At 42.2% G+C, this 22,442-nt stretch overlaps 1 protein-coding gene across 2 annotated transcripts; it reads left to right on the top strand.

Moving 5' to 3' along the window:
- The first annotated feature begins 2,423 nt into the window (after window positions 1-2,423).
- On the top strand, window positions 2,424-21,401 carry LOC112146651 (zinc finger protein 384). 2 transcript variants are annotated; one of them, XM_024272567.2, is made up of 7 exons: window positions 2,424-2,721; window positions 5,719-5,999; window positions 6,090-6,336; window positions 14,350-14,439; window positions 18,675-18,860; window positions 18,931-19,110; window positions 19,748-21,401. In XM_024272567.2, exons 1-7 carry the CDS (start codon window positions 2,590-2,592, stop codon window positions 19,913-19,915), a joined length of 1,284 nt encoding a protein of 427 aa, XP_024128335.1. In that variant the 5' UTR covers window positions 2,424-2,589; the 3' UTR covers window positions 19,916-21,401. The 2 variants fall into 2 exon arrangements, with proteins under 2 accessions (XP_024128335.1, XP_024128336.1); XM_024272568.2 differs by lacking the exon at window positions 14,350-14,439 and having other exon boundaries at window positions 2,434-2,721.
- The last annotated feature ends 1,041 nt before the right edge of the window (window positions 21,402-22,442 follow it).

Below are 22,442 nucleotides of genomic sequence, written 5' to 3'. Positions count from 1 at the left end.
TCCGAAGCAGCTTCCCCAGTGGGAGCATGTAAACCGAGAAAAGCAGTGGGCCCAGAACGGAACCCTGGGGGACTCCCCACCTCAGGGGGTGACACTTGGAGGAGTGAGGACCCACTCTCTATACTACTGGCCACCGTATAAGGCACATCCGTCCAACTGCTCCTTAGCTCAAATTTCTAATCAGCCAATCACATGGCAGCAACTCAATACATTTAGACATGTAGACATGGTCCAGACGATCTGCTGCAGTTCAAAGCGAGCATCAGAATGAGGAAGAAAAGTGAATGAAGTGATTTGAATTTATCATGGTTGTTGGTTCCAAATCGGCTGGTCTGAGAATTTCAGAAACTGATGATCTACTGGGATTTTGACCCACAACCATCTCTACGATTTATAGAGAATGGTCAGAAAAAGAGAAAATATCCAGTGAGCAGCAGTTCGGTGGGTAGAAATGCCTTGTTGATGTCAGAGGAGAATGTCCAGACTGGTTCCAGCTGATAGAACAACAGGATCTCAAAGATCCACTGCTTACAATCGAGGTCTGCAGAAGAACATCTCTGAACAAACATCAACCTTGATCCAGATGAACCAGTAGAAGAACACAGCAGGTATCACTGCTGTCAGCTAAGAACAGGAAACTGAGGCTACAATTCACACAGAATCACCAAAACTGGACAATAGAAGATGGAAAAACGTTGTCTGGTCTGATGAGTAGTCTGGCCAGATGGTAGGGTCAGAGTTTGACATCAAGAACATGAAAACATGGATCCATCTTTGTATCAATGGTTCAGATGAAGAAATTGGAAAATTTTCTTTTGCTTCCTTATTTTAGGTTATTTAATCTAAAACACATTCCCAGCAATGAAATAGTGATTTGTGGATATGGCATCTCTATGCCTGAGAGACTCTTTGCTCTCTATTTTTTTTCATGCAGTCACATCCTTGGTTGTCTTGTTAATTTACTTTTTCATACTCGTGGTTCATTTTCTCTATAGAGAATAGTAGTAGTTACATAGTAGTTGGCTTGAGCTAAGTTGAGGTATTAGTCTATGCTAAAAGTGAGATAGTACACCTGTATAGAGCTAAATTGGGGCCAATATTATTAGAAACATAAATAAAACAAATTGAAAACAATATTGGTGTTTGGCCAAAAAATGTAAAATAACCAAAACTTTTTACTATTCTAAAATAAACTTAATTATTTTCAGCTTCAAATGTTCTGTTTTTTAGGTTTTAAAACTCAAAACTACGGAAGCCGAAAACGGCCTGCCTTACTTTTTTTTTTTTTTTTTATCGTTTTCTTGTGATAACGAGATAATCAAGAACGGAGAATGAAGCGTCTCCCTCCATCTCTCAGAGACTTCACTTGATTGAAAACACTCCACAAAAGTTGTTTTTAGTCTATTTTTTATTTATTAGTGGATCTATGCTCTTTAAACGTCTTAATTCAGTCTCATGCACCAGCCACTCCCATAATTTCCCCCAAAACTCTGAACAAACATCGATAGACAGAGAGCTGCACAGCGTGTCTGCATGGTGAGTTCCCTGAGATCCGGACATCAGCAGCAAAACAAAGCAGTCTATCAGAGAAAACGTTGAATATCAGCAATGATCCATATATAATCAACTAATTTTTTTCTGAAAACTGCTTTGTTTCCCCAAGGTTACATAAAAATGACAAAACCATAGTAGCGGATTGAGTTGGGCTGAGTGGCTCTTTTGGTGTGCTAATGTCCGGAGTTCATTGAACACATCATGCGGAGATTCTTGTCTGCGCTGTGATCTGTGGGAAATAAGGGCTGAGGGCTGGTGGATAAGACGGATTGAAGGCGTTTGAGGAGTGTAGACCCACTAATAAAATAATAAAAGAAAATAGACTAAAAACAACTTTTCTGGAGTGTTCTTCTGCTGTTTTTCTTGTTAACCACAAAATAAATAGACTTAAAGCTGAAGTTTTTGCTTCTCCATGCAGGAAAGGGAGTGTGGGACTCTTCCTTCTTCATTATTAATTATCTCGTTATCACGAGAAAACAAATTCGTTTTCTCGTGATAACGAGATATTATGTCGTTATCACGAGAAAACGATCCAAAAAAAAAAAAAAGTAAGGCAGGCCGTTTTCGGCTTCCATACAAAACTTCCATTTCAAAACTTTTTTTTTTTCAGTTTCAACTCGAATGTGACAAATTTCTATTTCAAAACTTTTGGCCCTGTTTTAAATAATATTGGTCCCAATTTAGCTCCATACACTTGAAGTTTACTTTTTATACACTACGTCAATATTGTAAACATAAAAAGTTGCAATTCATTCCTGTCTTATCTATTGCATTGCATTGATGTTTTTCTTTTTATTATGGAGTTTTGAAAGCAGACGTTAACCAGCATAGTTGTCATTTTCCCCTCACATCCATGCAGTTACACTCCGGTCCTGCAGGTGGCAGTGCAGCGCAGAACGCCTCGGTGCGCCCGCCGCCAAAATGCATATTTCCCAGAAGAAATATTTTGCTTTTCGGAAGAAGATCCCGACAAAGCGGCCCTGTTTTTCTTTTTAGACCCCCTAAAATAAAAGTTGAATAAATTTAAAACCGACTATGTACGCCAGGACGAACGCGGGCAGCACGCATGGAGACTTCCAGGACAGAAACGGAGTGAATTACTCATCGACAGAGTCTTTCGGCCACTGCTCGCAGTTGTTCTGGAAAAAAGACCCCAGCGAGTCCGGAGTAAGAAAGACTGTTGTTCCCCGCCGTTTAGCTAGCGAACACAGCCGACAAACAAGTGCAGCGGGCGGCCGAAGGAGGACGGCTCTGCTCGTCAAACGCTGAGTGGAGCCTCTTTTGTTATTCATGGGGGTGTATTCGGCTGGAGCGCCGCAGCTCGGCAGCTTTGTGTTGCTGGAGCCGTGAGCGGTGTCAGCAGCGGCGGAGCGTCCGGCTAACCGTCCTGCTGAGCGGCGCTTGGCCTACTTAGCAGCCGCGGTAGCGGAGAGGCTAGTGTTTCCTCCCCGGGGGTTGTTTCTGTCTGTTTTCCCCTTTGAGGGCATCCGTGTCACTGCTGAGCGCCGAATCGGTACTATTCTAGAGAACCGCTGCTCCTGCTAACTCTGGACAGCAGCTGCTACGTGAAACTGATACCCCGGTCCCCAGACACCGGAGGAAGTTGCTTTCACTGCCGCTCTCCCAGCCGCAGTCCTGCGCGATTCTGTTCAGAGACAGGTCAGCCTTTTAGCACGAAGGTTTGCTGGAGCAGAGAAAAGCGCCCGAGGCCTCGCATATTGTTAGCCGTTAGCCGTAAAGTAAACACGACCGGGGGAGTCCGACAGGAAGCTGTAGCGGAAGACGCCCCGCGGCGGACTTTCAAAGCCCCCTTTGTGATGCCGGACTCTGGGCTTCATTCACGCTCCATCCCAGCCCACCCGGGATCTGCGGCGCGCACAGCAGCACCGATCCTCGCACGCTTTTTCCACATTTCTGTTTGGGTCCTCGCGCCGAATAGGCACGCGCTCTCCAAGTTCATCCTCTGTGAGCTGAGCGCTCTGATAGAGTAGAATAAAACTTTGTTGATCTCACAAAGGGGGCATACCTTTACCATAGCTAGATTAAAAACATCAGATAGATGATATAACGCTTTGAAAATGCACGTAAAACAACATTAGATAATGTCTAGTGTCTTTGGGGTGTTGTAGAGTAATATCTGACAGGAGGGAAGTTCTGTAAAAGTGCTCCTTCCTCCAGCGAGAAGCTTTGGTCTCTGAGTGAAGGAGATGCTCACTGCATCCATGATCCCATGCAGAGGAGGATGAGGAGTGTTGATGATGGATCCCAGTTTCCATAACATCCTCCTCTCACTAACACGGGCCACAAAGTGTTCTAAACCCTGACAGAAAGCCTGAAACAGGAGCAGATGAATGGAGTGTAAATAAAAATTGAATGAGGTGCAGATTGAATATGTCTTTCTGCATCTCTGAAATAGCAGAAGTTCAGTTGTACTGGAATCAGACAGAACTCTCCTCCATCACTGGAGGTCTTCTATTTTCCTTTCATAAAGTGAAAACTCATTTGAGCTCTTCTGATAGGAGGAAAGAGAATCTGACGAGCTGTTGTCATGGTTTCCACTCAGACATTGTTATGATTATCAGACGGATTCACACATTCGTTAAAAACTTCTCTTGGGCTGATCTTTGGAGAGGGTTCTTGTTGAGCAGAGTTCTCCTGGAGCTGTTGCTGTGCTGCATCCATCAGTCCATGCAGTTTACCGTCTCCCGAGTTTTTGCAGCACTTTAAGAGCCCAAGAATATATTTGATTACATCTGGTCTGCCCTGTGCTCATGACTATGTCACAGGAAGCTGTACATGAGTGTATTTTCAGTCTTCTCATCAGGGTGTTTTGAAGAGCTTGTAGTACAGGAGTTAATGAGTGACTTTCACCTCCTGCTTGACTTTGATTTTTGCACATAATTTTGGCTTTTTTTTGTTCCTGTGTCACTCTTGATTTTTATTTGAAAGTTTTTCTGGTCGCGGTCGATGTGAAGTTTTGTGTTTGGGCCAGAACACCTCAGAGTGTGGCCTGTGGAAGAGCTTCCTGTTAAAATACAGCCACACTTCCCTTTTGGAACTGAACACTGCATCCAAGAAAGTAGCTGAGCGCAGGTGATGCTTTGAGAAACAGAGAGCGTCTGAAGAAGTTGTACGCTGATCACAAGGATAAATTCCACTAATATACAATGGAAATATATTTGTTTTTATGTTTACACTAGAGCTGCCACAAACAATTATTTTAATAGTCGACTAATCATTGACTATTTTTTCCGATTAGTTGACTAATCGGGTCATGAGCAAACTGGATGTAAAGCACACATCTTAACCATCATGAGCTTTAAACTCATTAAAAACTAGATATATAACATTGCCTCTGATAATGCTAGTGTGAATGCTGTAAGCTGAATTTGGCTGCTGAAGATGCTGAAACTGATAGCTGATAATGCTGAAGCTGATATCAAGGTAAAATATTAGTTAAATGCCAAGTTTGGCTAACTCAAGCTTTGTTTCAGTTTTTAGGCTAATTTGGCATGATCCTGAAATATTAACTAAACTCCAAAAACCCTAAAAAAAACCTGAATAAATGTCAAACTAGTCCATAAATCTACCAGAATGCTTTTATTACTTTCAACTTTACTACACTCTGACTCCATATAATATAAAGTAACAACTAATCTACTATTAAATTTGTCGATAGCTATTTTAATAGTCGATTAGTCGTCTAATTGTAGTAGCCCTAGTGAACACTTTCAAAGAGGTCATTTTTATTGGTTTTGTTTTTATGTAGATGTTTGTTCCTGATGGCTGGATGCTGCAGATGCAGCTCTTTGGGAAGACAGGCTTCTGCAGATGTTCCTTACCCAGCGGGTACCAACCAGAGCATCAACTTCATAGCCCAGTCAAATTTGTGTTTTATTTTGAAAATCTTTGAGGCTTGTTTGGCACTGCTGTTCTGGTTTCCTGCCAGCTGGATCTGTTTTGCTGATGCCCGTCTCTACAGAATGACTACTGCACAGCAGCGGGTTAGTTAGCTGGTTCAGTGTCGTCTCTGTTAGAGGATCTGACGTTGGACCTCGTTGCACTGTGGGGTTGTTTCAGATGTAAACGTTTTTAAGCTTGTGGTGTGTCATCTGTGAACATGAGGATTTCCTGGAGCTCTAACTACATTCTCCTTTGTCTCAGCCAAGCTCAACCATCAGCTGGTGTGATCAGCTCCCCTCGTCATCTGCAGCTCTCTCCAGCTCCAGCCTCTCCACAGCATCCCTCTCCAGCTCCACGCTGTCCATGGAGTCCCAGGCGCCGGCGCCACAGCCGCCGCCTCCTCCGTCAACGCCTGCCACCGCAGCGGCGGACGATACAGAATCAGACGAGCGGCCGTATGTCTGCGACCTGTGCAACTGCGCTTACAAGCACGCAAGCTCGCTGCTGAACCACAAGCTCACCCACAAGACGGGCGACTTCAAGTGAGCGTTCCCCTCTGATTTGTGCCAAACGGTGAACTTCTGGCTCGTTTCTGCCCTGACCTTTCCATGATTCGTCTCTTCTGCACTCAGGTGTGACTTCTGCAGCAAACCCTACACCAACTACATGTCTCTGCGCAACCACATGCGAATTCACGGGCAAAAACGCTACATGTGCGACCTGTGCGGCAAGGCTTTCCGGCTGGCGCGGTACCTACGGAACCATCAGAGGATCCACGATGACGGGCCCAACCGCTTCGACTGTCCCTCCTGCTGCAAGAGCTACAGAACCATGCTGGAGCTGGCTCAGCACCGCTGCACGGCCGCCGCCTCCAACCAGGTACGACGGGGGGGTGCCGGGAGCTTTTTTCACCACTTCAGAGCCCTCAGCACTGTGAGGTTCTTCAGTCTTAAGCAGAACATGCAAAAAACCGTCTGCTCTCTGTAGGACCCTGATGGAAAGATGAGAGAAGCTTCATGATGGAGAATAAAGTAGTAGAAGTGATAAACGTGTTTTTGGCCCTGATCCCATTAGTCATTTGATTTGAGTATCAGCCGATAGAGTCCCAATCAGAAACTTTTGTAAAACATGAACAAATGTAATGAACAGATCCAGATTCTCCTCTATTTTTCTTTTATTGACCGTCTTTTGCCATTTAACACTCAAAAAAGCACTTCTGTGAGGTGGATTTCACAATGAAGAAAAATAGTGAAACTATCAACTAGAACAGGGGTCATCAACCTTTAGCAGTAAAAGAGTCATTCAGGCTCGTTTTCTACTGATCAAAACCTAGAAGGAGCTGCAGTCTTACTTTAAGGTGCATTCACACTGAATGGCGGAGCCGGCCAGCTCCAATGTTAGGGAATGGTGCAGGCGCGCTCTGAGGGTCGATCTGAGGGTCGATCTGAAGCTCTGCGGCACGATATGAGTGACTGGCGCAGCGCGAAGGTCTGCCAGCAGCTCACTTTGAGCGATGAGGCGTGAATCAGGCAGCACGGCCAAAATGTAAATACCTGAAGTTTGAAAGGTCTCTGCGTCGCATCAGCCAATCAGGAACTCAGCTTTGGGCACGTGACTATTCAGTGACTCGATCAGCTGATAGAATATTAATCCAAAGCGTTTTTGTCCTGAACTTTCATCTTTCTCCTTTACCCGTTTGAGCCGCAGGTTCTCAGAGCTCATCCAGCTACAGTCGCGGTGTCAGGAACACATCTTTTGACAGCAAATTCACCACCCAGCAAAAGAAGGGCTGGGGGGTGAATTTATCACTCGGATTTCATTTGGTGTGAAAGCACCTTTAGCCTTTAAGAAATTTGGATTTGCATTCACAACCTTTTTTTTTAAATAATAAATATGAATTATGTCTATTTTTTTGGGGACAAACAAAAGCAAAAATATAATAAGAATCTAGCATCTCCCAAGAAGAGATTTTTTTTTTTTTTTTACTTATTTTCAAAATAAAAGATGCTCTGTACCAATCAGGATCATCTCAGTGCAGCTAATAACCAATGTTGTACAGCATCAGATAATATGAGCTTTTAACTCATAAAAGATCAAACTTTTTACCAAAGTTTTGATTTTCATATAAAATCTGTTCATTCTGGAGGTAGAGTTGAACAAACAAGACGTCTTCAGGTCAACAGGATGTAAAAACCTACATAGTTTATCATCTAAGTGAACCTCAGACATCAATGTATACATTTAACTAATCTAAAGCAAATAAATGATAATTAAGTAAGCCTTACTTTAGAAATTACTATTTTATTTTTCTTCTATTTATTTATTTTGTTCTTTCTCCTCTTTATCCTCAGCAGTCTTACTCTGCTGGGTTTTGTTAATTTAGTTTGGATCTTGGTAGTCTTAGTTTTCAGGCTTTGTTTATTTGTTTTCTTTAGGTAGTTTTGGTTAGACAGACATTATCAGGAGCTGCTGACTCTGACGGTCGACATGTCTGGATCAGCAGTCTCCATGATTTATTTATGTTTGGAGCTACCATGGAGAGATAAAAGAGACACATGTGGATCTGGAGCTGCAGGTTGGAGACTCCTGGACTAGAAAAATAGTTGGCTATTAACTCGTAAAAAATAGGTGATAATTAGTCATATGAGAAAGTTTAGCTATAGGATCTTCGGAACTATTGAACATTTTTGATCAGATGTGATTAAAAATTCTTAAAAATGAATGATGACTTTCTTTTAAAATCATTGTTGTAGCATACACTCAAGTAATCACAACTAGCTCATTTCAATGTTACAATTTATCCGGTTCTGTTGTTTTTTTTTTTAGATATGAGTATCTGTTATCACTTTTGAGTTTGCACTTTGTCGACAGTCCAGTGATCCGCTCTTTTTATCAGCAACATAGAATGAGCAATTTTCAATAAAAATAATAAAAACCTGATTTTATTCTTCTGAAATCCTTTTTAGATTATTATATGCATTAAGACTAACTAAAAGACACTTGCTGTTATTCTAAAATGTTTATCAAAAGGTTTATTGAGCCCTAAAGTCCATATCTGTGAATATCTTTCTAACTTTACGGAACACTTTTATGTGTGCCTCCTGCTCAAACTAGCGCCGTATTTGGCTGCATTTTACGGCAATAAAATGTTGTGATCTGTTCATGATATGCAGACTTCAAGTAGAGTATTCATCTGTTAGAAGAAGCTTGAAATGTGTTGCGCTTTTGGCCAAATCTAGAACTGCATGATTGATTACATGATTGGGTAAGGACATCCTTAAATGTGGTGCTGTCAGACACATTCATAGATGAGGAACTATGTGTGAATTGGAAAAGAAGCTTTGTTCAGGAATGCATAGATGTTCTGTGCAGTCATGAAGTTTCCTCACTTGTGCAGAAGCTTGTCTGAAGCTCAGATGGTGCATGTTTACTGCTCTTTCCGTCTGCCATGACATTGCAGTTTCATTTGTGTGTGTTTCTTCTTGTCCATGCTCTAAACACTGAAAGCTGCGCAGCTTCTCCTGTCATCGCTTCATCTCATTCTTCTGTTTTTGGTGTATTTGAGAGAAAAAATAGGAGCTCTGAGTTTGAGCAATCAAGTCAGAGCTCCTCCATCGAAGCCTCAGTCTTCAGCCTCCTTTCCCACCACTGCAGCCTGAAAATGTATTCTCTGAAGAAACATCTTCATCAGGATGTTCAGATGCATGCAGAGCTGTGCTTTTTGTGACATAGGATTCTGTTTCTTCATTCAGACTTTAGGATTTGTCCAGCGTCATGTGTGTAAAGAGCTCTCTCCGCGGTGGTTCAGAGTTAGACCGTTCTGATCCAGAAGCATAGTCATTTCACAGGCAGAGATTCAAAGCCAGTCATAACAAAAAATGAAAGTTTTGATCTTTAAACAGAGTTAACCTCAATGCAGCTCAATGTTCTTCATCAGTCTTTGGTGCTGGAAACAAAGTTCCTCTAATGGGGCTTTGAAGCTACGTTCACTCCAGGCATGTGATGCATGTTTAAGAACACACTAAACGTGAACGCACATTTAGCACGTTGTGTTTACACTGGACAAACAGGAAGGGGCTTCACCTTATTTTTCATTTTCTACTGTTTACTAGGGCTGGGTATCGATTATAATTCCCAAAAACGATTCGATTCGATTCACACAGCCTGGATCAATTCAATTCTGATTTTTTGGATTCTTTTGATTCTTCAACTCAGTTCAGTTTAAAGTTTACACATTTATACACATTTTAGAAATACATTCATAATCTACTATATTTTTTTATTATTGTTTTATTATTAATTTATTATTTCTTATTAATGTATTTATTACTAACATTTATCAGTGAAATACTGAGATTGTTAATATCATCCAGTGTTACATGGATTCTCTAAAGGAGAAGTTCTAACTAAAATGTTCAGATCATTAACATTGGAAACATTGTTCTGCTTCTCCTGGAGGACATTTCAGTTTGGACACTAGGTGGCGATCATGCTATAGTATTACACCTTATTCCAGAAGAAGAAGAAAGTATGAGGAAAAAAACAATGTTTTGGATCACAAATGGTTTCTTTAAAAATATTTCCTTAAAATAGTTTGGAAAATTACTGCCTGTGAGTTGCCTCAGCAAGGCAACCGAGCCTCAACAACGTGGGGGCTCATCTGGGATAAAGATGTTCATTTAGTCAGCAATGTCGACCGAGCGTTAGCATTAGCTGTCCTATGGGAAATTCCATTAAAAGTTAGCATCAAGCTAGCAGACTTTAGCTTTATGTGCTAAATCGATTTATATTTTTATTAAATGATTATTGATCTATTAAGCTTAAATCGATTCAAATCAATTAATTGGTTTTATGAACCCAGCCCTTCTGTTTACCAGCACATGTCCTCCACCCACAGTTGGAAGAGGTTTGGAGTGAAATGTCAAAGCGGTGCAAATCCAGTGAATCTCACTCCAGGCTTCTTTCTCTCACAGCTCTATTCCGATAAATGACTTGGTGCTGTATAATTCTGGTCAGGCACAAACTGCAATTATTAATTATCAATTTTCAAACAGTTGGCACTTTCATGGATTAAAAAGAACCCTAACCATACGTCACTACCAAATCCAAGTTTGTGGCTTTGACACGCAGCGTGCGTTTAATAGCTGTGCGTTTCTTTCTCAAAAGGTCTTGCCTTTTGCCAGGCCACAGTTGCAAATAAGAAGGCTGTTCTTAATCTGTCCTGCCTGGATAAATAAAGGTTAAATAAATAAAAATAAACTGCATGTAGAGCCCAAAACAGTTGTTTGCCAGGCGATGTGTGAACGTGAGAGTTTTGAACGCAGAAGCTTGAAACCCACCTTTGCATAGACTTTACATTGGACGTGTTCGCTAGCCAAGAGTGATGTGAACGTAGCTTCAGTGGTCAGAATCCTTCTGGGTAAGTATTTCCCTCATGTTAACCCCCCTGACTTGTGTTTTTATCTCTTGCTGCTTTAAGCCTGACCTCTGCAGCTCTAAAGATCAGATCAGGCTCATTTTCTGTCCACAATTTTATTTAAATCAATATTAAAGTAGAATAAAAAAGAAAATCCCTCAGAGCAGGGGCAGCGCCTGCAGTGCAGATGATGGCATTAATAACCGTGAATTACTCAGCAAAGTCAACCAAATATTTCGTGGCTAGAAACACGTTTGTTTTACTGTGAAGTCTGATGGAAAGGAAGCAGAGGCGCTTTGACAGCTCACTCTTCTGTTGTTGACAGAACTCGGTATTTGGGTTGTGACGTGGCTTTGTTTGCCTGACCGCTGGGGGCCGTTCTCACTGTGAAGGGAGGTTTTGGTGAAAAAGAGGAGGACTGATGAAGAGTTTGTGGTGTTGTGGAGATCAGAACCCTTTAAGAACAGCTTAGAAGTTCCCAGTCCAAAGCTTTGGTCCTCTTCAGCTGTGTGGTAGAACTCCTAGCTCCTTCAGCTCCCATTGGTGAATACAAGCTTTCAGATTAGCGATTACAGTGTTTCCTCGTTTAAAGGGGGGTTACATTCCTAAAAATAACCAGTGATGGGTGAAATAAGTATGATTATGAATGTTCTAAACCAGTAAAGCTTCTCAGTGCACACTTTATCCACTTTCCAATGTAACTTGACCTATGAAGATGTTTCTGATTGGAATAGCTTTAGATTTCAGTATATACAGTATGAACTCCTAAAGCTTAAAAGTCAACAAATGACCATTTTCTCTTTAGAGTATTTCAAAATGTTTACATAATAATTTGAAACACTGCATTTTAATTTCTCGTTGTGAGGTTTTCTTGATAACATTTCATTCGTACTTTAACAGTTAATGTTCTGACAGTCTGTCATTTACATAGACTATTTAGAATATATCATAGAAACTTCTGCTTTGCATCATAAATTTGAATACAAGAATACAGGCCACTTCCTGTGGGGGTTAAATAATCACTTTGTAAAATCCGTGAAGATACACTCCTGATCAAAATCTTAAGACCAGATAAGAAACTGCATGAATCCACACTTTGCTTGGCTACATTTAAATAAAGTTCTAAACAGAGCTTCCAGATCTAAGAGGAAGAAATGTGAACAAGAAGCCAAACATTTTGACGATTTAATTGAAAGGGGCTGTTCATCAGCTGAGCAAAAGTTTTAGGACCGTAGCACAAAAATACCCAGAAACCAAAGGGTCCAAACAAAACACTGTGGTGAGTAGCTCCACCGTTCTTGTTCTGTAACCCTCAGGAGCTGTCAAAAAACTCAAAAGTACCATTTGACTGTGTCCAGCCTCAGCAGTGAAGACACATTGTGAGAGGCCATGCTTAAGCAGCTCAACAATCCTGCCACAATCAAAGAAGTCCAGCTTTTTTCCATCAAGAGAGACCTCGACAACACGAATACCAATAAATGCATATTTTGGTGCAAACTGTGTCTTTAAAAGGCCGTGGTCTTAAACTTTTGATCAGCTGATGAACAGTGCTTTTCATTTTGTTTTTTTTCTATGAACTGGCAGCTAAAATATTTGTTCTCCTGCTCCTTGTTCCTCTTGCTGCATTTTGAAGCTGTAATTAGAACCTTGTTCAGTCCAGCTTTGATAAATGCAAATTCTTGCAACTTTTTTAACCGGTCTTCAGGTTTTGATCAGGAGTGTGTTCCAACTTTCCAGAAGTGATGCAAACAGTCTCTGCGAATAATCCATTTGACCCTGAAACTACTGTCAATCTAAAAGACCAAATAATAGATTTCTGTGATGACCCAGACTTGTACATTCATTTTAATAGGGACTTAAGTTTGCACTAAGTTATGTTAAATCCACATATTTTTTTAAAATGTTCTTGTCGTTGCTGTAGTTGGTAAATAAATGTACCCATTCTCCATGGTTTGTTTCATCCCCTTCATTTCCATAGATTCTGAAGGTAAAACACTAAAGGTTGTTGGTTAGAATGGCGGTTCGGTCAGAAGTTGAGTTCTATTTATTTATTTTTTTTAGTTAAGGAAGAGGTATCAAACTCAATCGTTCAAGGAGCCAAAATCCATAACACAAAACATTTATTGAACACTTTTTAAAACGTAATTCTTCAACATTATTATGAAGTAGATATACAGCATTATCTGTGATAATGCTAGTGTGAATGCTATAAGCTGAATTTGACCGCTGAGGATGCTAGTGCTGATAGATGAAGATGCTGAAATTGGTAGTTAAAAACACTGAAGAATATAGCTGAAGATGCTGAAGCTAATAGCGAGCTAAAATATTAGCTAAATGCCAAATTCACCTAATAAACTAAAAAAAAACAAAAAAAACTTAGGTTAGCCAAAACAGCTAGCGTGTTGCTAAAATATTAGCTAAGCTCCAAAATAGCCTCAAAAATGAAAAAGCCTAAATTTGCCAAAACTGCTAGCAGAATGCTAATTTTTAAACTTTAAAACTGTAACTTTTTAACATAATTATAAATAATAAAAAGGCAGGAATATTATTCCAGAATAAATCAACTTAAACCTTAAATAACTTTCAATATTTTATTATCCATAAAAATACATGTTGTCAAAATTATACAAGTTAGAAATGAACGGGAGATAACATCGGGTCATTAATAATAATAAAATAAATGATCCGGCCCTCCGGATAGAATTATCCGGAGGGCCGGATCCGGCCCCTGGGCCTTGAGCCATGTGAGTTAAGGGTTCTGAACCTTTCTCATGAAGCTTTAGTCTAATGTTCAGAGTGAACCTTCACTTTTCCTTTAGTGTTTAGAAACAAAGGGGCCCATCTTCATCAGAGTCTTCATCCGTGTTTGAAGGTGTCTGCAGGTGGTTTGGATCCACAGCTGCACTCAGGGCCCGTCCTCTGACTGCAGTGAACCTTCGTCAATCTGGAGCTAAAAAGCTGCAGACGTTTAGTCCCAAATGACACCAGTGTCCTTCAGCTTCAGAGGAAGCGGCTCCACACAGTTGATTCCCATCCCCGTGCTCTCCTCCAGGAGGAGGTGGTCATCTGCTCCAGGCAGCGGGTGGGATGCTAACCAACAGCCTTAAGTTGTAGCTGTGACCCAAAAAGGACAGCTGTTGAAGACAGATCTGCTGTGAGCAGCAGCAGCTCCTCCACCAGCCTGCTGCAGACACTCGTGCATGTGTGGGAGTTGATGTGCATGTTTGCCAGAGGTCACCTGTGTGCATGTAACATGACTCAGCATGTCTGCCTTGACTGTCGGTCTGTGTTCCACGCCGTGTGTGAGAAGAGCTTTCTCCTGACCCAACATGAGCTGTGCAGTCAGGGATAGTTCAGGGTCCGGACCGGTCCAGGGAAAGGCTCAGGGCTCATGATGCTATGCACAAGTGTAGTAATCCAAACTTATGTGTGTGTGTTTGTTTGTTTTTGTGTGTGTGTGTGGGTTGGTTCAAAAGAACCGGTTCAACTGCCCGTCCTGCTTTAAGAGCTACAGAACCATGCTGGACCTGGCCCAGCACCGCTGCAGCGCCGCCGCCAAAAACCAGGTTGGTGTGTGCGTCAGTGAGCATGTGTGAGGCCCCGTCAGCGAAGCATTGAAGCCTCTGAACCTCACGTCTCCAGAACCATGTCAGGGGGGTTCATGCAGGCTTGGGCCATGTGGCTCTTCTTCTCTGACCTCATCCTACCGGCTTTGTCTGAGCCCCAATGCATGCTGGGAGTCAGAACCGCAGCATTTCAAACCAGATGACAGCTGCTTGTGTCACCTGCAGAGCTCAGGTGAAGCGTCCACGGCTCTGTGTTTGGTTTGATCCAAACTGGCTGTAGAGTGAAGATGAGCCTGGATCCACATGTGCCTCAGATTCTTCCCTAAGATCTCTGATGCTGCAGTGATCCTCCAGCTATAAGAAACCAGCTCACCCCCCCTCAAAGACGGTCCTGAAACTGCACCGGACCTTTCTCCTCATCAGTGGGTTCAACCCAACCATCTCTGATCACTAGGGCTGCCACGATTAGTTGACTAATCGACTAGTAAAATAGTTGACAACTAATTTAATTGTCGATTAGTCGTTACTTTATATTATATGGAGTCAGAGTGTAGTAAAGATAAAAGTTATGTCATTCTGCTTGATTTATGGACTATTTTGGCTTTTATTAAGGTTTTTTAGGCTAATTTGGAGTTTAGCTAATATTTCAGCTATGTGCTAGCTGTTTTGGCTAACTTAGGCTTTTTTTTTTTAGGCTAATTTGGCATTTAACTTGTATTTTAGCTGGCTATCAGATTGAGCATTTTCAGAATTAGCGTCAACAAATTCAGCTATCAATTTCAGCATCTTCAGCTATCGTCACTATCATCTTCAGTGGCCAAATTCAGCTTACAGCATTCACACTAGCATAATCACAGGTAATGTTACATATCTAGTTTTTGTTAGTTTAAAGCTAATGATGGTTAAGATGTGTGCTTTAAATCCAGTTTGTGAAAGACCCAATTGGTTGAGTAATCTGAAAAAAATAATTGGTGATTAGTTAACTATTAAAATAATCCTTTCTGGCAGCACTACTGTTCACCAAAGAGTTGACGAAAATGTTTTTCTCATCTTGTTCATGTCAGGAGAAGGAAGTGATGGAATTACAGGAAAAATAAAAACTCAAGTGGTTTTACTTGTGAAAGGCCCACTAGAATCCTGTTTTGATCTGTTGGTCCCAGTGGTCCTCTAATTATGATTAGTAAGGTTTTAGCCCCAAATTAAAAAAAGCCCAAAACATAACAAAAACCTGTAATTTTCTATGACAGTTTCTGCAGAGCTGCTGGAGTTCATCAGGAGTTTGTCTTCGAGTTGTGGGCGGGGCTACCCCTCCCTTCCTGTTGGTGAGAGCTTGGAGCTTGTGACCCGCTCAGCATATTTTCTACCAAGCCTTTTCAAATGGCATTTTTTGCCTTGTCTGCTCATTCACCATGAATTGAGTAAAGAATATATATATATGTATATTAATCCTCTAAAATGCCATAAGAACATGTTCAAAACACGACTTTCATTGGTGTGGGTCTTCAAACGCAAAAAAACGACAATACACGTTACATCCTGATTCTGCTGTCATCTCTTTAAATTTAAATTTCTCCAATTAAAATGAACATGTTCTTGAAACATTTTTCTCATGAAGGAGGACATATGTAAAGACAATTAAGATTAAAACAGTGTTTAAGTATTTCTTTGATCAAATTGTGATAGAGTAGTAACAAATAAAAACCAGCGATTTGAAAAAGCTTAGATTTGTGATGCAGCAACTGAAGCTGACGGGCCAAAGTCTCCCTCTGATCCATCCACTCGCAAATAAATCCATCAACCTCATTGTTTTCCTCGTCTGCGCTGGAATCTGGATCTAAACTGTATGGCTCTGATATTCCTGGCTGTTTTTTATAAATTCATTTTCGCTATACTAATGCTAGCTTGGGGTTGTAAGGGGCTGTAAGCTTGCAGGAGAGCATGTGAACAAAGGAATGCTGGGATATCATTGTCGGGTTGTTTCTGAACTCAGAGGGGAAATTCTGTTGACCTCATTTAGCTCTGCACAAAATGTCTTTAAAAACAACACAACTGCTTTTGATGTAATTAAAAGGCCACTGGGAACGATTTGACAATATAAAGAGTAAAGGTGGAGTGGGACTTTGTTTGTTCCACTGGGACCTGAAGTCCTTCAGCTGAGATGTTTGGGAGGAGCTCTCCTCCTCCTCAGCTCCACGCAGGTCCTGCTGCATTTCTAATTCACATCAATCCTGTTCCTGATTGAGTAGGAACAGGTTTTAGAAGAGCTGTTGATCCAGAGTGTGAGGAGCACCAGAGCGGTGTCACTTCCACAGTCCAGTCAGAACTAGAGCTGCCGTAGACGATTATTTTAAAAGTCAACTAATCACCGATTATTTTTCAGATTAGTCAACTAACCGGGTGAAAAGTGGATGTAAAGAACACATCTTAACCATCATCAGCTTTAGACTCACTAACATTTAGATATATATCATCACCTACAATAATGCTAGTGTGAATGCTGCAAGCTGAATTTTGCAGCCGAAGATGCTAATTACAATAGCAGAACATGCTGAAATTGATAGATAAAAATGCTAAAGTTGATCGCCAAAAACACTGAAGCTGATAGTCAGCTAATATATTAGTTAAATGGCAAATTATCCTAAAAAAAAACTTTTATTAGCCAAAATACCTAACATGTAGCTTAAATATTAGCTAAACTCCAAATTAGCCTGGTGGTTCACTTTCGGCTTATCCCTTTCGGGGTCCCCACAGCATAACAGCACCCACTGTTTCTCATCAGTGATTTGGCAGAGTTTTTACGCTGGATGCCCTTCCTGACACAAGCCTGTACTTGAGGGGCACAGGGACCCAGTTAGGCAGCAGGTCAAGGGTCTTGCCTAAGGACCCAATCTGGGTGGGGATCAGTGGACAACCCTGGGAATCGAACCCAGGGCTCCTGCGTGGCAGCCCGTCACCTAGCCCACTGAGCCACCCAAACTCCAAATTAGCCTAAAAAACCTTAATAAATGCCAAAATATTCCATAAATCTAGCAGAATGTCATAATAACTTTATACTTTACTACACTCTGGCTCCATATAATATAAAGTAATGACTAATCGACTATTAAATTGATCGTCGACTATTTTAATAATCGATTAGTCGACTTATCATGTCAGCCCTAGTCAGAACTTACAAGCTTTTTATGCAAGAAAGAAAACATCTTAACAATACTTATTCCTGTAAGTTCTGGAAGTGAGTAGTTTTATGTTGGATCTGAACGTTTACAGGTTTAAAGTGATGCCTTTGTGTTCTGGTTTTATTAAAAAGATCAGGCTGACCCTCTACCCACCCTCCGTGTGATGGCCTGACGGGCTGCTTGGTTCTGCTCAGTTCTGGTTACTGAACCCTTACACCTCATGAGCAAAAATGCACGCAGCCACCCTGACATGAGTGCCTACAGCCTGTTCTCCCTCCGTACTGGAGGTCCTGGACCTGCCCCGCGTCCAGGACTCAGGCTCCTCCCATCTCAAACTCCATGACGGTGTCAAAAGGAGCGAGCGGCTGTTTGAGACAGTCTCTGCTTCTCAGGAGCAGTTTGCTGAAAGAACCATCAGGTCTCCAAAAATGTGACGTCTGCACAGTCTGCAAACTCCTGATGCTGAAGTGTGACCTCACTAGAGCAAAAGCCTCACGAGGGTTTGTTCAGGTGTGACCACAGAGGTCATGTGACCACACCTTTCCTCCGTCTGTCTCAGCAGCGAGACTGCTGGGATTTCAGTGTTTCTTCTCGTCTGCTCTAGAGCTGCTCATCCGCTTGTCGGTTCTCATCCCCGACAGTTGACGTGTCCTTGAGCAAGTGCAGCAGATGATTCGGATGCGAGTGTGACGGTTGTTGGAGGACTGGAGCCGTCCTTGTGTCCAGCTCTGATAGGGTGTTAACTTCTTGACCTTCCTCTCTATCGGAGAGGTGGTCACGTTCTCTGAGTTGGACTGAGGGGAAAAGTTCTGGTCCAAACCAAACGGCTCCAGAACTGAGACTTCAGACCTTCAGATGGTCCTGTCAGGAAGAAGATGCTGTTTCTATGGTTACCGTAGATGTTTGTGAATGCCTGAGAGTGTGAGTGCGATCATCATCATACCTGCATGAAAAACATGTAGAGAATGCACCAACAGCTTGACTCATGTGTCCCTCCTCACTGTCAGCTGGGGGCAGACCTCTAACCCGCCCCCCCCATCTGTCCTCACTTCTCTCCAGACTGCAGGGCGGCGCTCGAACTTCTCCGCGGCTCCTCGCCGTCAGCAGCAGCAACAGCAGCAGCAGCAGCAGAACAATGCCATGATGCCGCCGCAGCACACAGGACACCCCCAGCAGGAAGCCTTGCCCCCCCACTGCGTCTCACCCATGTCCCAGGGAGGCCAGCCCCTGCCAGACCCCCATCAGGTAGGAAGCAGGAATCTTCTTTCAGGTCTGTGAGGTTGTGGCTAATGCTGTGTTTGTGGGGGGGTTGCAGGTCCGTCCCAGCTCTGTGTCCTCTCAGAGTGGCCAGCAAAGCATGAGAAGCTCCGCCTCTAACAAGCACGTCTCCTCCTCTGGCGGTGCGCCGTCTTCCTCCTACTCCCTGCTGCAGCCCCTGGTGTCTGAGGTGAAGGAGATGAGCCCGGGGTACACCCGACTGAGCGCCAACCCCATGGTAGGAGACTAGTGCTGCCACAAACGATTATTTTGATAATCGACTCATCACAGATAATTTTTATGATTATGGTCATGTGCAAACTGGATGTAAAACACACATCTTAACCACTATCAGCTTTAAACTAACTAAAAATGAGATGTATAGTATTTCCTGTGATAATGCTAGTGTGAATGCTGTAATATTATAGCCAGCTAAATAATTAAATGCTAAATTAGCCTAAAAAACTGAAAAAAGACTAAATTAGCCAAAATCTCTGGTATGCAGATAAAAATATTAGCTAAACTCCAAATTAGCCTAAAAAATTCTAAATTAGATAAAATTGCTGGCATGTACCTGAAATATTATCCAAACTCCAAAATAACCTAAAAAAATTGAAAAAGCCTAAAATATCCATAAATCTAGCAGAATGCCTTTATAACTTTCAACTTTACCAACTCTGACTCCATATAATATAAAGTAACAACTAATCGACTAATAAATTAGTTGTTGACTGTTTTAATAGTCGACTAATCATGTCAGCCCTATAGGAGACCCCCCCCCCCACACACACACACACACACACACACAACAGGGTTACCGCCTGCAGCTTATTTCAGATCTCTTCATCCTCTGACTTCTCCTCCTTTCTCTCCAGCCGAAGCACCAGGACGCTTTCTCCCTGGCCCCCCAGCGGCCCCTCACGACCATCAACCCCATCGGCCACTCCCTCCATCCGAACGGAGCCCCCTCGCTCAAGCCCTCCCCTGTGCCACGGACCATCCAGGCCATGCCCTGGGAGCAGCGCTCCCTCTACAATCAATGAGACTGCTGGGAAAAGCCTTCCCTTTGACCCCACCCCTGCAGACACCTTCCTCCACCCTTCATTCACTTGGGAGGACTCCTGGACAGCCCCCCCCCCGTTAGCCTGCTCCGGACTGTGGCGTGGCAGCAGTGAAGGGGGGCCGCTGAACCAGCAGACTTTGGTTTTTTAGTAGTTAGGTTTAAAACTATGTGCTGCCTTGCCCTCCCCTCCCCCATGTATGATCTATGCATTGACTGTATATGAGAATTGGACTGAGTGACAGGAAGTGGCTCCAAGCAGCCAAAATCCCTCTAAAGAGAAATAAACAGTTATCACTCAGTCATTCTATTGTCAGAATAAACATTCTTGATGTGATACTTTAACATAATCTTCATTTTTTCTTTATTTTTTTCTTCATTACAACTAATTCAAGTTATAAACCGACCAATCAGATGCCTCATTTAACCAAATGTTCGCTAGATTTGACAGATCCTTTACAGTGGTAGTGGTGTGGCCTTCCAACAAGCTCACTCCTGATTGGGGACAATAGTTGCCATAGAAACGAGCATTCAGACCGACTGACCAATCACTGCCCACTACCGTCGTCTGGCTCCAAATGGCGGCGTCCATATTGCAGAAAAATGACGACAGAATCGGCTTCATTTAGTTGGAGCTGGAAGTAAACCGTTTTCAATGGATGATGTCACATTCGCTCGGTCCAGCTCCTGTATACAGTCAATGGATCTATGCCATGTACTGATATAAGTTAAAATGTCTGTGCCCTTAACTGTCCCCCCAGATAAGAATTTATCAACACCCCCCACCCCGTGCTAGTTATAAAAATATTTATCCCCCCAACCTTTTCATTGTGATAAATGAAAAGCTATTTTTAATGAAAGTGTTTTAAATCCAGACCCCCCACCCCGGCAGCTCCTCTTAGCATCCCTGTTTATTGGCTGACGGTTCTGGAACAGAAGCAGGAACCTTCATCTTTCCCTCTGCGTCCAGATTCCAGAGGCGGACCTGGTTCTGTTCACGTTCGGTTCTGGACGCGTACGGAGACGAGGACGGAGGACAGCTCCTCACCAGAACTCTCCCAACTGACTGTTACAAGCGTGTTCCTGCGTTTGAGCACTTCAGCACGAGTGCTGCTTCCTGTAGCTGCTCCAGTGATGACAGGAGCTGTGGACCCCCCCATGCCTGCTGCAGCCCCCACAGTGTTACACGTTTGTCAGCAACACTTTCATGAGCAGCCGAGCCTGACTGCTGACCAAACTGCTCATTTGACCAGTACCGGCTGATTGATGGATCCAGTATGTAGTTAGATTCTGTTGATAACATGGTGTTGATCGATTACCCACAATCCTACTGGCATCGTTGTTTCTCTTTTTAAACTTGTTTGTATTTTTATTCCTGACATGTTTTCATGGTTTCTTTTCTCCTTGTAAAGTGTCTTTGAGTATTTAGAGAAGTGCTATACAAATAAAATGTTTTATTATCACCACTACTGCTGCTCTGTTCCTGGAAACCAGTCCAGAACCTCATCCAGAACCTCATCCAGAACCTCATCCAGATCTGACATGTGGACGTCCCGTGGCTCATCAGTGGAGATCCTCAGCGATGACGGCGTTTGAGCTGTGAGAACCACGGTAAACATATTGATCTAGGTCAACAGGACCAAGCACAGAGCCCTGTGGTACACCGTGACAGCTAGGCCTGCCTCGATTGGACGACTGATTGACTTAAGATACTCAACAACTAATTTAATAGTCGATTAGTCGTTGCTTTATATTATATGGAGTCAGAGTTTAGTAAAGTTGAAAGTTATGATGACATTCTGCTAGATTGATGGACTATTTTGGCTTTTATTAAGGTTTTTGTTTTTTTGGCTACTTGGAAGTTTAGCGAATATTTCAGCTACATGCTAGCTATTTTGGCTAATTTAGTTTTTAGGCTAATTTGGCATTTAGATAATATTTTATCTGCATGCTAGCTGTTTTGACTAACTGAGGCTTTTTTTAGTTATTTGGCTAATTTGGCATTTAACTAATATTTTACCTGCTATCAGCTTCAGTGTTTTCAACAATTAGCTTAACTGATTTCAGCTTTTTGCCATCAATATTTGCGTCTTCAGCTATCAATTTCAGCATCTTCAACTATCAGCACTAACATCTTCAGCGGTCAAATTCATCTTCCAGCATTCACACTAGTATTATCACAGGTAATGCTATATATCTAGTTTTTAGTTAGTTTAAAGATAATGATGGTTAAGATTGTGTTTTACATCCAGTTTGTGCATGACCTGATTAGTCGAATATTTGGAAAAAATAATCTGTGATTAGTCGGCTATTAAAATAATGGTTTGAGGCAGCACTAATGACAGCTGTCTGAAAATGACTCCGTCACAGAAGACAGCAGCTTACGCCGGTTGCTCTGCAATAAAATAATAAAATGTTCTGATCCATAGAGAAATGCAGCATGGCTGCCTCAGTGGGATCTGTACATCTGCAGCTTTATAGAAAAAATAAACATTTTTAAACACAGCTAG

The sequence above is a fragment of the Oryzias melastigma genome, linkage group LG8 (assembly GCF_002922805.2).
Source record: "Oryzias melastigma strain HK-1 linkage group LG8, ASM292280v2, whole genome shotgun sequence".
Classification (NCBI taxonomy): Eukaryota; Metazoa; Chordata; class Actinopteri; order Beloniformes; family Adrianichthyidae; genus Oryzias; species Oryzias melastigma.
The sequence above is the reverse complement of the archived record's forward strand: the minus strand, read 5'-3'. Positions and strand labels throughout refer to the sequence as shown.